General features: G+C 39.1%; 1 protein-coding gene across 7 annotated transcripts in view; it reads left to right on the forward strand.

Moving 5' to 3' along the window:
- The window catches only part of SYNE2 (spectrin repeat containing nuclear envelope protein 2), a 195642-nt gene that overhangs the window by 35631 nt on the left and 144408 nt on the right, over positions 1-15603 (forward strand). For 5 of the 7 annotated variants that reach the window (XR_012628988.1, XM_074869023.1, XM_074869025.1 and 2 more), the window contains exons 13-26: positions 1567-1679; positions 2372-2528; positions 4630-4726; positions 4887-5074; positions 5241-5405; positions 6671-6844; positions 8631-8789; positions 9059-9232; positions 10756-10890; positions 11035-11190; positions 12387-12598; positions 12877-12952; positions 14071-14189; positions 14785-14908. Coding sequence is in view for 6 of the 7 variants with exons in the window: in XM_074869023.1 (XP_074725124.1) it covers positions 1567-1679; positions 2372-2528; positions 4630-4726; positions 4887-5074; positions 5241-5405; positions 6671-6844; positions 8631-8789; positions 9059-9232; positions 10756-10890; positions 11035-11190; positions 12387-12598; positions 12877-12952; positions 14071-14189; positions 14785-14908 (2049 nt within the window). In the remaining variant the exon portion in view is untranslated. Of the gene's footprint in view, positions 1-1566; positions 1680-2371; positions 2529-4629; positions 4727-4886; positions 5075-5240; positions 5406-6670; positions 6845-8630; positions 8790-9058; positions 9233-10755; positions 10891-11034; positions 11191-11372; positions 11426-12386; positions 12599-12876; positions 12953-14070; positions 14190-14784; positions 14909-15603 lie in introns of those variants that run through there. The other 2 variants (XM_074869028.1, XM_074869029.1) reach the window with 2 other exon arrangements.

Below are 15603 nucleotides of genomic sequence, written 5' to 3' on the forward strand. Positions count from 1 at the left end.
ATCTTTAAATCTACGCTTAATGCATACCTATTCCGAGAAGCACTTGGGCTCAGGGCCGCATTCCAGTGAATTCATGAAGTCTGTGTGTTTAAAGTTAAGTATTTGCTGAATCACTCTAATTCCATTCAAAGCAATGGGAGGTATTTTGATACCTCCATACCATGCAGGTTATTTATTCTGATCTTGAAATCTTTACACTGATAATAGTTTAAATGTCCTTTTGAAATGACAATTTCAAAATTGAAATGAAAGGACTACATGTGTTGATGCCTGGTTGATCATCATAATGCTGTACTTGGGTTTTTTTATGAACAAGGGGGAACTTGAATGTTTTTGTGACATGTCCTTAAAGAGAATTTGAAAGAATGGGAAATAGAGGTGCTTGTGAGTGGCTTGTAACACCGCTTTTTCGTACTGTTGCTATTCAGTTCCTGATACGAGAGATGGCTTTTTAACTGATAACAGCTTTGCTAGACTTTAGCCATTTCATCTATGATTTTTGCTGTTCAGACTCATTTCTAAGAATGAGACAGAGATGTCATTGGCTTAGGGGTTTCTTTTTTCCCATTGAACATGTAGATAAAAATCATTAAGTTCCTTAAGAAGAAGCAGCCCAGGATACTTAATTTCTGTCAGATCCACTTTTCCTGATGGGAAGACATTCTGCTGAGAATTTTTTCCCCCTCCTTCCTCTAGTCAGTCCTTTTAGCATGTCTTGTGCAGGGATCTTGTTGCCAAGGTGGTGCCTTATAATGGAAATTTTACTTTCTCTTAAGATCTACAAAATTACCCACCAATGCTCATAACTGTGTGACTCGAATAGTATCAAGACTACAAAATCAAGTATTTAAAACCTGTGCACTATTTTCAGGTTTGAGGGCTGCCCCAGGATTTAGCCATTTCCATTAACATGCTTTGTGGCAGTTCTTATTACATAGAAATAAACTTTTAGCATATTTATTTATATGCTGCTTATGAATATGCTTAATTCTGTTCAATGCATTTTATATTTTATTTTAGCATAGGGAATTTGGTGCTGAGACACATGTCATAAAATATTCCCCAGTCGTGTGATACCAGCCATCAGAGGGTTAATGTGATATGCTATCAGCATGGTGTTAGATGGAAATTTATTGAGCAGTCAAATGAAGTATTAAGCATGTTTGACATAATAGGTTTATTCATCAGGTTTTGCCTTCAGTCTTTGCTAACACATGGCAAAGAACAACTTAATATCCTGAAACTGTTACAATGACACTTTTTTGTCCTAAAGATGATAATGAAAGTGCAGAAAAAACTGATAGCATGGGTAGTGTAGATTCGTGTTCCTTATATTTAACTAGATGCACAGTGATAAGAGAAATCAGGTAGTACCGCACTAAATATGCGCTTTAGAAGCTGATGAGATAAATACTTTCATTGCACTTTAACGAGTAAAGACACTGGAAGATTGTCTTGTGCTGACTAGTTCTTAATAGCTCTCACCCTAATGGCAGGTGACTTGCAGATTCCCAGATGAAATACTCTAGAATTAAAATGAATGGCTTACTGTCTTTTTCTCCCCAGGGCTTGATGGATTGTTTTGATTCTCACTTGGACGCGCTTCAATCATTTAAGAATGAAGATGAGAAGAGTATGCCAGTTGTCTTGCCTGAAAAGTTAGAGGAAATGGAAAGAAGGTTGTGATCCTTAAATTCCCTCTACTTTGACTATATTGTATTCTAGCTCTGTTACTGGCTTGCTCGGCTATTCTGAACAAAGCACATAATTTATCCATGCCTTGCAGAAAAGGAGCCTTTTCTTCTTAAGTAGATTAGTTTTCATGTGGAGCAGGCAGGTTCACTCATTGGTCCAATGAATGTCGAATTATGTGTAGAAAGCAGAGCTCATTAACAGGAACTTTTCAGATGCCCTTTGCTGGTGTGGATAGGAAACACCCACCAGGGGTAGGGAACGTGAATATTTTGAATGTAAAAATTTCTCTGGGGGTGTGGATTCTCTAACTTTTAATTTCCACCTTTTAAAATCACTGAGATCTACAGGTTGTGCAACTCCATATAGCTGTTGGAGGATATTTTTAAAAAATGACTAGTGAATTGTGTCTGTAACCTGAGCCCCTTTGATAGACAGATGGCAGATGCCCCTTTTCTGGGCATTTAAAGTTTTTCGTAAGTTGATCAGTCAATATTGACTCAACATTGTTGCTACTTAAAAAAAATGAACTGTTGTTATCATAAAATTTTACTCCTGTGCTAATAAAATAATGTTTACATACATGTAATTCTGAGTTTTTAGGCTAAAAACCTTTACGTTAATGCCTTCTATACTCGATGATTTTGAGTCAACTTTTGGAACCTTTCACTGTTTGCAGATTCAGCACTATTTGTTTCACAAACTCCAACACCTTTCTTGAATACCACTATGGACTGTGCTCGGCTATTGCCAATGAGGTGATGTTAAAGCTAAATATCTGGGACATGAAATATGGGACAAAAGAGTCTGTGGAGTCACTGCTGGAAAATTGGAATGTAAGTTTAAAATATATCTATCACACCCCGACAATAATTCTTCTTCCCCACCTCTCTTTGCTTCAAGCTTGTGCCTGTCCTCATCTGAAGATACTACAATAGTTGGTAGAAGCCTGGTAGGCTTGTGAGATCTGGGATTTATGCAAAGAAGGACAGGTAGACTTCATAGCTTTCTCCATGTGTTCCCATTTTACTCTGAACCAGAGTTCCTTCTTCGGTTTGGAGAAATAGTGAGCTGTGACTGTTTGTAATTTTCTCTCTGCCCTTTTTTATTCTTTATTGGAAGATTTATTTCTTTCTAGACTATTTATAGGGCCAGTAGTAGCAGCCCTTCCCTAACTCAGACCTCTCTGGGGCAGCTCAGCAATTGCTATCTTCAAAAACAGCCACTACCCACAGTGCTGGCTAATACCGCCTTCTGCTGTTGCCTCTTCCTTTTCCAGCTTCCTTACCTTCTTACGCTTTGTGGTGAATAGGAATTGTCTTGTTTTGTTGTATTTTGTGCTTAGCTCAGCTTCTGGGCTCAGGTTATTAAAATGATGCCATGTGTAGGCCTGTGGGAGGGGATGGATTACCCTACCCCAAATACTGTCAAAGATGCATCAAGAATGGAGGCAGAGATAAAAATGCTGATGCCATCAATTTTGCCCCATGTCCAGTTAATGGGACTCCTCCTGAATTCCATCTTAGTGAAGTTTCTAAAGAGTTTCTCAGAAGCTTTTCAGACTGGCAAATTCCTAGCTCACACAGAATCACACAGAATTGTCTAGGTTGGAAAAGACCTTGAAGATCATCTAGTCCAACCATTAACCTAACACTGACAGTTCTCAACTACACCATATCCCTAAGTGCTATGTCAACCCGACTCTTAAACACCTCCAGGGATGGGGACTCCACCACCTCCCTGGGCAGCCTATTCCAACGCCTGACTACCCGTTCTGTAAAGAAATACTTCCTAATATCCAGTCTAAACCTTCCCTGGTGCAACTTGGGGCCATTACCTGTTGTCCTATTGCTTATTACTTGGTTAAAGAGACTCATCCCCAGTTCTCTGCAACCTCCTTTCAGGTAGTTGTAGAGGGTGATGAGGTCTCCCCTCAGCCTCCTCTTCTCCAGACTAAACAACCCCAGTTCCTTTAGCCACTCCTCGTTAAATTAGTGGGAATTTCACCAGCATCACAACTGTGGAAGGAGGCAACAAGAGAGTATAAAACAGCAGTTTTCCTCAGCAGTATTCCCTTACCCTGTGGTGCGATGGGAGTAGAGAGTTAATCTGTACTGAGTTTCTTGATTCATTTGGTTTCATAAATACTTACTATCTTGTTATTTCTACAGTTGTGGTTCATGGTCTTTCTCAAGCTGATAGAATATAGAGCTTTCCCTAGGAGTTTAAGGCTTGTTGCTGGCTCTCTTTCTGGTCCCATGATGTGCAGTCCTGGCTGAGTGGTGGCATGGTGGCCCAGATTTGTCATGGCCACAGGAGAGGTTGTTTTGTAGTATGCTAGATAGAACATTTGGAGGAGTGGGGAGCTCTGGGGTGAGATGCAGCTCAGACAGAGAGGGGCTGAGGATCAACCGTCTCATTCCCCATGTGAATATTTAAAGCACCAGTCTCCTCCTCTGCTCCCATTTCTTGATCTCTCAGCCTTTCTATCCCCAGTTTGGATCTTACTTGATCTGTGGCCGGAACTAGGCATGTCAGGATTTCTGTGCATGCAGGGAAACCCACCTTTCACTTTCATCACTTTTTTGACTTATGTGACTAAATTCTGCCTGACTTGTTCTAGATGCCTTTTCTCAACATAGCCCTAGGGCCCTAACTTTTTGAAATAAAGAGTCCTGACTCATGCAGGGCTGTGACTCAGGCAATGGCATTCAGGAGTTAATATTCCCATTGAAGTTACTCTCTGCACAAGCAGAAAAAAGAACAGAACTATTTCAGACTAAAGGGTGCAGATGAGTTGCTGGATTGGCTTTGCTCAGTTTGTTTAACCTGCAGGTTATAGGATCATATTGAATAAAATGTATCCCAAGCTGCATTTCCTACCTAGTTTTATGTGGGTTAGTGTTACCCATGCCAATTACTTTTCACTTTGGGCAGAATTTCATTGAAGAAAAGAGACTTGAAACGCAACTAGAAACTGCTACTCACATCTGTGAAGATTTGAAAAACAAAAACATAAGCAATCCTGACTTAGGTAAGTTCATGCACAGAAACTGATATGAAGACCTCTATTTTGAACTGATGTGCTGTCACCAGTTTTAACTCCCACTTATGTTTTGTGTAAAATACTGCTTCTGTGTAATTAACCTCTCTGTTTCCAAATGTATAATGGTATTCCCTATTTGATGTCCTAGCTGGAGATCCTCAAGAAATTAGCAAACTTTTTAAGACAGTGGAGTCAAAGATTTCTATGTGCAGAGACTATATTTCCAATGTAAATACCACTCTACAGAAAGTTCTGTCTTCCTGGAGTAATTATACAGAAAACATGCACTTACTAAAGACGTGGCTGGAAGAAAAACGAAATGAGCATCCGAAAGAGGTATGTGGCTGGATTTCTCTTTGTAATCACAGAGAGAGATCCTTGGAAGCCTCCTGGAAGAAAAGCATCATACATGACAGTGGTTGTTGTTGCTTTTCTATTCCTCATTTTGTAAATAAACTTTTGGTAGTGTTCTGCTTTAAATGATTTCAATGCCTCTGTCTAGATCCCTGCTGAGATCCTGGCAAAGTGGAATTCGGTTCATGGTTCCTTAAATGAAGCTGGAAACTATCTCATTGAAGTCAGCAAAGAGCAAGTTGGATCAAATATTGCCAAAGAGCTGAAGAAACTGAACAGGAGATGGGCTAAGTTCATCAAGAGGACAGACTTTGTGAGTTACTATTTTGATATGACTCTTTTGCCATGCAGCCTTTAAAGCCATATTTTCTAGACTTATCAGCTTGCTTATTAGATGTTAATAAACCTTTCAGTCAATCAATATTGCCAGTTTTAAACCAGGAGGAACAGAAAATACACAGAGGCATCCCATTCTTAAGTCTTTGTGACTCAGTTAAATGCTTTTTATGACACAATAGAAAATGTTCAATTTTTTAAATGGAAATTTTAAAACCACTTATAAAAGGAACTCTTATTACAGAATAAAGCTCTTTATTCAGTTCTAGAGATGGAAGTAATCAATTTGTTAAGAGCTTGTGAGCCTTTGCTAAATTGTATGATCTCTGCCTCAGCTAGTAGAAAGTAATCATTGCTGCATAGATATTTCTAGGGTTCTGCAACTTTACCCTAGTTCACTTGACAGGTTTTTAGGCTGCTATAAATGCCTATACAACCTGCTTAATGTTACATATTTTACATTTCCTAGAATGCTTTCACAAGAATGACATTTCCACTCTGCCTGGGAATATTAGAGCTCTTAATTTTCTAAACTGAGCCTTTCATTGACATTTATTAAATGTACTGTTGTGACAATAAATGGTGGCAAAAAATTACATTTTTGTAGGAGATGAGCTTAGTGAGAATGCAAGAAGATCAAAGGAAACATGTTCCCAAGGGTGAGGGAGATCCAGAGTTTCCTAGAAAAACCCTTAGTAAGAGATGCTTTTAGGAAATACGTTCAGAAAGCAGAGATAAAGAGACCTCTTGCAGCCTTACAAGGGCTTAAGGGCTTCAGGAGATATTTTTCTGGTATTGCAATGGACATTATGGCTATAATATAAATGCTTGAGCTCTGGCCTGTACCAGGCAGAGTAACTAACTATAACTGTTAGTACGCTCCCTGGTCTGGATTTGACCAACACCAGCTATCATTCTCTTGGACAATTCCCTGGCATAGCCTGGGGGATGCTGCAGCCCAGGAGTTACTCTTTGTAGTAGCATGGCTGTGGCTGCATGCTTATAGGGAGGGGTGGGCCATATGGGCACAGGTTGTGCTGCCCCACCTGCCCTCAGGGTTGAAGAACTGAGCCTCACATGGTTTATTTACCAGTATGTTTGGCATTTATTTCTCCTTTGATCCCTGTTGGGTGCAAAAGCTGGAAAGTAACCTAAGTTGTGACTGTGTGTTGCAGGAGGGTAGCAGAGAGACCCATGAACCGATGACAAGAATAAACGTCTTACCCTGCTCTTTGTTTATAGCTTGGTGAAGAGAGCACAAATGCTGCTGAAAAGACCAGGGAGCTTCTGGGAAGCCTGGAGAAAACCGAAGAGCTCCTTGGAGGGGTGGAGAGCTGGGCAGCAGAGAGCGAACGCCTGCTTAGCGAGATCGGTCATGAGGGGCCGATGGAACCTGAAATGGAGGAACATTTGCAGGTGAAAATGGAAATACGCTGCTTAAAATACTTGTTCATCAGATTCTTATCTTTCAGCATGGATTCATGGCTGGGGTAAAGTGAGCCATCATCAGTGAAGCAGAAATGAATGTGTATTTTGTACTGTAATACTGGTAAAAAGTGAAGGCAATGCTAATGTTTTGGTGTTATTTCCCAGGATCACTCCCAGCTGAGCTATAAATGAATCTTCCAACATCAGTGTGACAGATGACAAGCGGGTGCCAATTAAGTGCTGTTGGTGCCACGGATCAGCAGCTTGCTCTTGAGTGATACTAATTACTCCCTGTCCAGCACAGCATTCACAGCAGACTAAAACTTTGCAAGGTGCCAAGTTGAGATTTTCCCCTGGCCATACAGTGCTTTCTATCATCTACCCCCCAGTGCAGGGAAGAGGTTTGGGACAACTTGGCTGCATTCAAGGCTTACCTGTCAAAAACTGGAATACTTGAAGTATTTTCAGCAGCATGCTGGGTAATTCGTGCATCTCAGCTTATAGGCAGTTGCTCTAAACATCCACAGTGGTCACTGATGAGTTTCTTGTTACTTCCACTAGTCTGTATTGTTTCCCATGTCTCTCTGCCAGGGATTGCTGTTGCCCAGCAGATGGCAGGTGGAATTATGTATATATAACTCAGCAGCTTCAGTACAAAGTCTGATTTATTTTCTTCACCTGCCAGTGAAGGTGAGACTGAACAAAGATGCCAGGCTTTGCACTGGAGAAGCTGAAGCACTGTCTTTGGTTGCCTTTTGCTATTTCTGCAACAGGGCCAGTACAATGTAATGGTAGGGAGGTGACCACCAGAAGGAGGTTTCATCAGAGCTCCTCTGTCTAAGTGCTAAAATTAAACAGAGATCTTTTTTGGTACATTAAATCCACCTACAATAACTGTGAACCAGAATTAGTGTTAGTTTACTTTTGATTTGTGCCTTCTTGCACCGTGTTTAGTTGACAGAATTAGGAATGTGAGACTACGAAAAGAATCTATTCGTCTTTTTGTAATTGTGGGCATATGTTTATAAAATAAGCCTTATTTTGCAGTGTGACACTAGTTTGTTAAAAACAACAAAGTAACAAAACACACCCTGAAATACAGCCTCTAAAAATGTGACTGGTATTGTACTCCATCCATGTCTGTGAGCAGAAGAGATCAGGTCACTTATTACCTGCAGTACAATAGGTTGGGATCCAGAAAGCACTGATTATCATTAGAAGAATGCTAATTGACAACTTCAAACGGGAAAATGTGTTGAATATTCATAGACGAAAACAGCTCTAATAACGACATTTCTTGATAAATATTCAAATATGGCACACTACTTTTGCATGCAAAATACCCAGCTGCTGCCTGCCTTTTAGTACTGAACACCACAAGAAAATCTGAGCCTTGATATGTGCTAACTTTCAGATGACTTCATGATCAGACAATGCATATCCAAATGTGTGGTTTGTACATTCATTTGGAAAGCTGTTTGGATGGGAAAGCATGTTTAAAAAAGACTTCTAATTGGCTCTGAGGCAAAGACATGAGAGGTATCACATTGTCAGAAAGGTTGTTTCAGCAACCAGAATCCCCTGTGGATGGCAGCAGACTTCTTTCTCTGTACACAGAGATTTTGCAGTGCAATACACTGACCATAATTGGAATATAAGATTTTTCTTGACTAGATATTGACCATCCATGATCAAGGCTAGCTTTTTCATTCAGTTCCTTTAAACAAAAAGACATAAATACTGTACAGGCCTCTAATGCTTTTTGTTCAACCAGAGCTTGGCTGCAAAGGGAACCTCATTTCAAGAACAAGTTGTGGCAGCAGAAGATATATTGCAATCCCTGACGCAAAATGTTTCAAGTCAGGTGTCCCAACAGCATTCTCAGACCACTGGGCTGCACGCACGAATTAAAGAAGCCAGAGTCAAAATAGAGGTACTCCTTTTTTACTGTTATTATACCTTATACATACAGAAATCTCTAATTTTCACATTATGTGATTAAGATGATTCCTTTTAATTCATGTAAAATAAAAAAAACATTTATACTTTTGGAATCAGTTTCACAGACTTATGCCATGGCAAAAACTAGAACATTTCAAAGATCAATATCCCAACCCAAAAAACTTGAGTGATGTTATGAAGCAATAGCTTTATGTGATTACTGACACTCAAGCATGTTCTGAAGACTATCTTTTTTCCAAGGCTGTCATGGGTGACATGAACAACATCTTGTCCAAATCTGAGAAGAGACCTGCAGAGAAGGAGGCTTTGCTCAATTTTGAAGAATCACAGAAAGAACTTGAGGCCTCCATTTCAAAGGCTGTGCAACTTGTCAGTCAAAAATTAAGTCCTGAAGATTGTATTTCAAAATATGAGGTGGGTTCGTTTTCTGAGCCAGCTGAATTTGAATGTTTTTTAGTGGTAGTTATTATCTAAGAGACTAAGGTACCACAGCGAGAAAAATATTTTTTGGTAGCTATTAATATGTTTCTCAGCATTTTGATTTAGCACTGTTAGCGTATATTAACTCAGCAGACAACTTGAATGAAGAAATGTGAATCTGTATAGCAGTTTATTCACTGGCCTGTCTTACCTTACATTACTCCATCATCCCATCAGATGTTATCATGTTCTGAACTGCAGCCATTTTTTTTGCCTGATTAATAATTAAGATTCCCACCAAGAATCACATGGGTGAATTCTTGGACAGGTTTTTGAAGTGTGATTATAAATACTGAATCACCTCTTTTTCCTAGGGGCTAACTGGTTTTCCTGGTTTTCACTGGGATAGAGTTAATTTTCTTCCTAGTAGCTGATGCAGTGCTATGTTTTAGATTTAGTGTGAGAATAATGTTGATAACACACTGATGTTTTAGTTGTTGCGAAGTAGTGCTTATCCTAAGTTAAGGATTTTTCAGTTTCTCGTGCTCTGCCAGCGAGGAGGGGCACAAGAAGCTGGGAGGAAGCATGGCCAGGACAGCTGACCTGAACTAGCCAAAGGGACGTACCATACCGTAGGGTGTCATGCTCAGTATAGAAACTGGGGGGAGTTACTGGGAGGGGCAGATCGCTGCTTGGGCATCGGTCAGCGGGTGGTGAGCAATAGCATTGGGTATCACTTGTTTTTTCTGGAGTTTTATTTCTCTCTTTTCTGTTATATTCCTTTTCATTACTATTATTACTATAATATTATTATTTAATTATTGTTATTATATTTTGTTATATTTTAGTTATTAAACTGTTCTTATCTCAGCCCACAGCTTTTACTTTTTTACCAATTCCCCTCCCCATCCCACCAGGAGTGGGGAGGAGTGAGCGAGCAGCTGCGTGGTGCTTAGTTGCTGGCTGGGGTTAAACCATGACACTGGTAAAGAAAGTGTGCGATCTCAAAATCTGGACCTCTTAAAGGGGTCCTTAGTGAGGTATCAAAAATGGAAGTGCCCCAAATCTGTGTTGCCGTATCTTGCACAGCAGCTCCTGGGCGGCCATGTTCTGGGAGCAGTGCAGAGCCTCGCTCCAGGCCATCTCATAGGGTCCCATCAGACTGATGCAGACCTTTCTGACACACATGGGACATGGCCACGTATATTCCCTAGAAATGGTGTAAAGTTCAGGGACCTTAATCTTTCTTCTTTGGTACCAAATTTGCCCCTAAAAGAGGAGTTACAAGAACAACATCTGCTTTTCTCCAAAAAATGTACACTGATATTGTCTGCAACCACTTTGCAGATATGCAAGGGTGGAGAATGCCCTCATACCAATGCAAGGGCCATTGCAGCCCATACATACAATGTATACATGTTTCATGAGTGATTTTTGTATGCTACTGATGTAATTTTATTAGGTAAATAAGCTACATTCAGTTCTGTTTATTTTTCATTATAATGCTTTTCTTGCAGGAAGCTTTTAATGCTCTGGACAATAAAGTTCTCAACAAATTTTTGAAAGCAGCTGAACAACTGAAAAATATTTCATCTGATTGCGAAAAGCTGGTAGTGGAAGAAAAGAGTGAAGATGTTCGTAAAAGATGGGAGGTAAGGTAATATAGGAAGGAGAATCCACTGTCCTCATTAGGCCTTGCATTTTTGAAAAACATTTTTTTTGTCACAATATGTTCTGAGGTTTTTATTTGCTTTGTAATACCATCTCACAGGGATAATGTATTTTGAATTTTGCAGGCAGTTCATCATGAAATTATATCCTGTGTCCAGCTCATAGTAGAAAGGGAAAAAAAGAACTTTAACACAACTTTAAAAAAAATCAATAAGCAGTTAGGCAAAGAGAAGAAATTCCTAAGTATGGACAAAACCAAAGGGCTCATCAAGGAACATGAGGTACCTGCCACACTCCTTTTCTGCTCACCTACCTCTCTTTGTGAATGCATTGTCTGTCATTCTTTCTCCTTTTTAGGTACATTATTGCAGCCTGTGTTTGTGGAACAGGACCCTTGTGCTCCGTGTTATGTAAACATAGAACAAAGACGCCACCCAAATTATTTCTTTACCTTTTTTGACTGCGGATATTAGCCTCCTTGCAGACTTTTAGAATTACCTCCGTGTTATGTGGATGGTATCTTTTTTCCTTTTTTTTTTTTTAAGATAGCCTTGAAGCATTAAAACAGATTTAGCTGTGCAAAGTGTAAAAATGAGAAATGATTGTGTGTTCTGTGACTCCCTTGATTTGTTAAAGTTGCATAGATGGTGTTAGGTGCCTTCAGGTGAGAGTATCTTCTCACAGTGAAATAGCCACACTTTACCTCTGTGTTTGTGCTGTATATAAATTAACAGCAGAGTTAGCCGTGAGATGTTCATGTTTTACTTGCCAGGGTGAGTCATGGTGAATCATACGTATTCCATAAGCAATGGGTTTTACACTTCATTGCTTCTGGTATTTTCCTTCATCCTCCTCTTTCAGATGCATTGATGTGGCCAGTTTACCATTTATAAGAGTAGGAAATTTCTCTCCTCATGAAATTCTGGTCTTCACTGAATTCAGTGGAGTTTTAGTGTTTGCTTCTCACGGGTTCATGTTCAGCAAATATTACATATGCAAGAGTAAAGAGAAATAACCATTCTCAGGTGTATTCCTTCTGCTCATATTTTTGTTAGATTTTTAGTACATCATGATTTCACCCTAGAAAGTATAATTATGGATGAGGAATATTTTAAATACATTTTCCAATTCTGCTTTTCTGTAGTCAATGGGACATGTATATCTGATGTCAGTGTGAAGAGAACTTGGTACCAAAGTAACTAAAATTGCAGTAATGTAATGAATCTCAAAATCAAGCATGAGTCAGTATAGTCTTATGAATGCAGCTGGGGAACATGTTGCCAGAAATCCTTATTTCTTTCCTGTCTCTATGTATAAAAGAATCAAGGGAAAATACATGTTTCTCTCCCGGTTTGGCAGCTTATGCTTTAAGTGCACTCATCTGAGAAGACAACGGAAATAGAAAAAAAATGTATGAGAATAATTGCATATCCTTATGACTTAACATGAGTTTATTATATTGTTTTTCTTTGTTTAGGCCTTTTTTTCACACGAAGGCAGCCTGAGGGAACTTAGCAAGTCATTAGAAGACCTTAAAATATTGGGAAGACTATCAGAAGAAACTGTCCCAGACATACAGACACTGATTGCAGACTGTGAAAAAAAGCTTGAAAAGATTCAACAAATCGTGGCAGATACTTACACGGCCCTGCTGTCTCATGCTGGAGAAGGACAGTCATCTAAGAAAGAGTGGGTGACTGGTGCATGATGTGTTGTAGCTTCTTAGAAATCAGATACATGAATAAATTTTTTTATATTGTAAATGTACTACCAAGTATGTTACTATGTACATTACTATGGGCAACTGTACATTTAAACATTTCGTATTAAGTTTCATAAACTAGAAAGTGCAGTGTTTTATCACCCTTCATCACAGCTGCACTGTTTTTAATCATTAGCCAGGATTTTTTTTTTTCTCTTTGTATTTCATATTTTGTTCTTAAGCTGAAATTTCTTTCAAACCGTAGAAACTCCATTGTTGCTTCTGAGAATGGAGAAAAGCCTGGTTCTTCTCAACAAATTGATATCCTTTCAGTACAGGAGGTAAGAAGCCCATACTCACTGTTAGAAAACAGTGCTCTGTCTAGGGGAGATCAATGGCAAAAGGGAAAACTGATTATTTCTGTTACTATTCTTATTGTGGTAGGACCTCAGGCCTCTGGTCAAACATCAAAACCCCATTGTGCTTGGGAATGTAGACTAAGTAAATATTAAAAAGTAACATGCAAGGAACAGCACTAGGCATCCCGAGGAGATGTGAGTCTCCAACCTTGCATTATATTTTGCTAAAGAGTGGTTTTCAGCTGGAGGACTCATGTGTGAAGCTGTGTTCAGGTGCAATCCCCCATAGTGTCCCAATAATTTGAACAAGTTTCAGAGGACACAGAGAGCCAAAATAGTGAAGACTTGGAGGCATTTGCTTTAGAAAAATACAGGGAAAACCAGAACCCATATAACTTCTTAGAAATCATTTCAGAGAGATAAGATACTACAGTTCATCATTTATATGCTGCAGAAGATGTCTTGTTTAGGATAAACATTCATGCAAGTACATGAGCAGACAGCTCATCAGCCAGCCTCCAGACTGGTGGCTTATAGGAAGAGACCCACTGCATTTACATAAAGTATGAAGATACGTAAGAGTTGTCTGTTATCAAGGGAGATCTCTTGTAAGGCTACTAATATAGTCCCTGATACAATGATGAAATCTGTTCTCTCATGAATAATCCAAGTATGAATTGCATAACTAACGTCAGCCAGCTGCAAACTGAGGAGTAGAGTATATCCTGGAATCAAGGGCAAGAGACATACAAAGGCGTCTGGTATGAGCAGCCTGACAAAAGCTGCAGAAGACAGTGCTTGTGGTTGCCCAAGGACATCCATGGAGCTGCAGCAAAAATTTGCACAAGTGGATTGTGCTTGCCGAAGACCCAGTATCTGTGGAAGAAGTGAATGACCTGGCTGCAAGTGTTCAAAAATTCGCACTTTTGGTTCATGATTGAGTTTAAACACATCTTGTATTCATGAATGGCATCTCTCATTTCCTTTGGGACACATGAAGCGATTGTTTCTTTCAGGAGTTCACAGATGTCTGTTGTCTTCACTATGTATCAACACAGCATGACGTAGAGGTCACTGTTACCTTTTTTATTTTTACTCAGACCTCAAGATCTGCTGCAGATATAGTTTTGGAACCAGATGTGAAACATCACAATGGAGAAAGCTGTGCAAAGAAATTAGAGGAAGACAATGATTTGCCCATACCAGCTTTATTAGAGAGGTAATTTTTAAAGGATAAAATGCATGTATATTAAGAGATGATACTATGCTAGACATTTGTAAATTAATTGAATGTATCAAACATAGGGTGCACTTTTGCTATGCAGAACTCTGTTCCTGTTCTACTAGAGTTTACTCAATATTGCTCTACAATTGATAAGGAAGCACTATAGTAGCTAAATGCTTCAAACATTAGGATTTTGTAGCAAGAACACATAGAGCTATAAAACTTTTTCTTCTGCTCTTTTCTTGGGCCAGAAAAAGCTGTATCTGCCTTAGCAATAACTTCAAATATTGCAAAATAAAAAAAAAATGTGTCAAGTTTTTAAAGAACTGACATTTTTATGTTCATAAAACTGAATCTGGAGAATGCAGGCAGGCATTCATACTTGAAAATTAGCCAGGTGAGCAATTTCTCAGCTCTTTTATGTTGCTCATTTATGCCCATTCATTTGGGACTTAGGTAGAAATATGCATGTGCAATTGACTGTGCTTATTTTATATGGTAATCTATTGGTCAGCAAGTCCCAAACCCTGCCATGTTCCATTAAATTAGAAGTAATATTCTCTCTGAAAGTGATTGCATCTTTTTTTAGCTATAACACACAAAGAAGTAACCTGGAGGAACTTTTACAAATCAGCAGAGATAAAGTAGCATCTGGCTTTACTGAGGAAATAAAAGGCACTTCATGCTTTCAGAATAAACTGCTTGAACTACAGGTAAGTATTCATCTTTTAAAAATATACTTGGTGCCTAAATTGTTATTTTCTCATGTAGAGCTCTCACCTCTCTGTGTTATCTGTATTGCCAGGGGAAAAGGAGCATCCTTACAACCAGGTTTATTAGAAGTAGAGGGGAAATCAAGGGTTTAGCATTCAGCAGAACTGCATTCCTGCTTAGCAGTGAAGTTTTACAAGTGTTGCTGAAAGAAGTTGGTGGCTTTCAGTTTGTGATCTGCAGGCTGAAATAGGTCTAATGAAAAAAATAACTATGGAAAGCAGCTTTTTTTGCTGGAGCTTTTTTTGCTTTTGTCAGCAGGAGTGGTAAGTAATGGACCATGGTCAGGGCTGGAGGAGTTGTCAGAGTTGAACCATCAATGACAGTGGTGTAAGTGCAGAATGAAACTGTTCCAGGACTTATAACTTGATTAGGTTTGTGAGAACCTTAAGGGGATGATAAAAGGCACATAATTGATGTTGGAGAATTTATTACCGCAATTTTTCAAGTCCTTGCTTGAAAGAAGTACAAAGCTTATCTAAGCATCTCAGAACTTGGTTCAGTTTGGTTTTTGTTCTTTTGATCATAGCTAAGTTGAGATATTTTCCATTCATTCTTGTAGTAAAAATGGCTGAACCTTTTATAAAATGTAGCCAAGGCATATATCTGACGTGGAAATTTTCATCATAAAAGGTTG

Source organism: Strix uralensis, chromosome 4 (genome assembly GCF_047716275.1).
Source record: "Strix uralensis isolate ZFMK-TIS-50842 chromosome 4, bStrUra1, whole genome shotgun sequence".
In the NCBI taxonomy this organism is placed as follows: Eukaryota; Metazoa; Chordata; class Aves; order Strigiformes; family Strigidae; genus Strix; species Strix uralensis.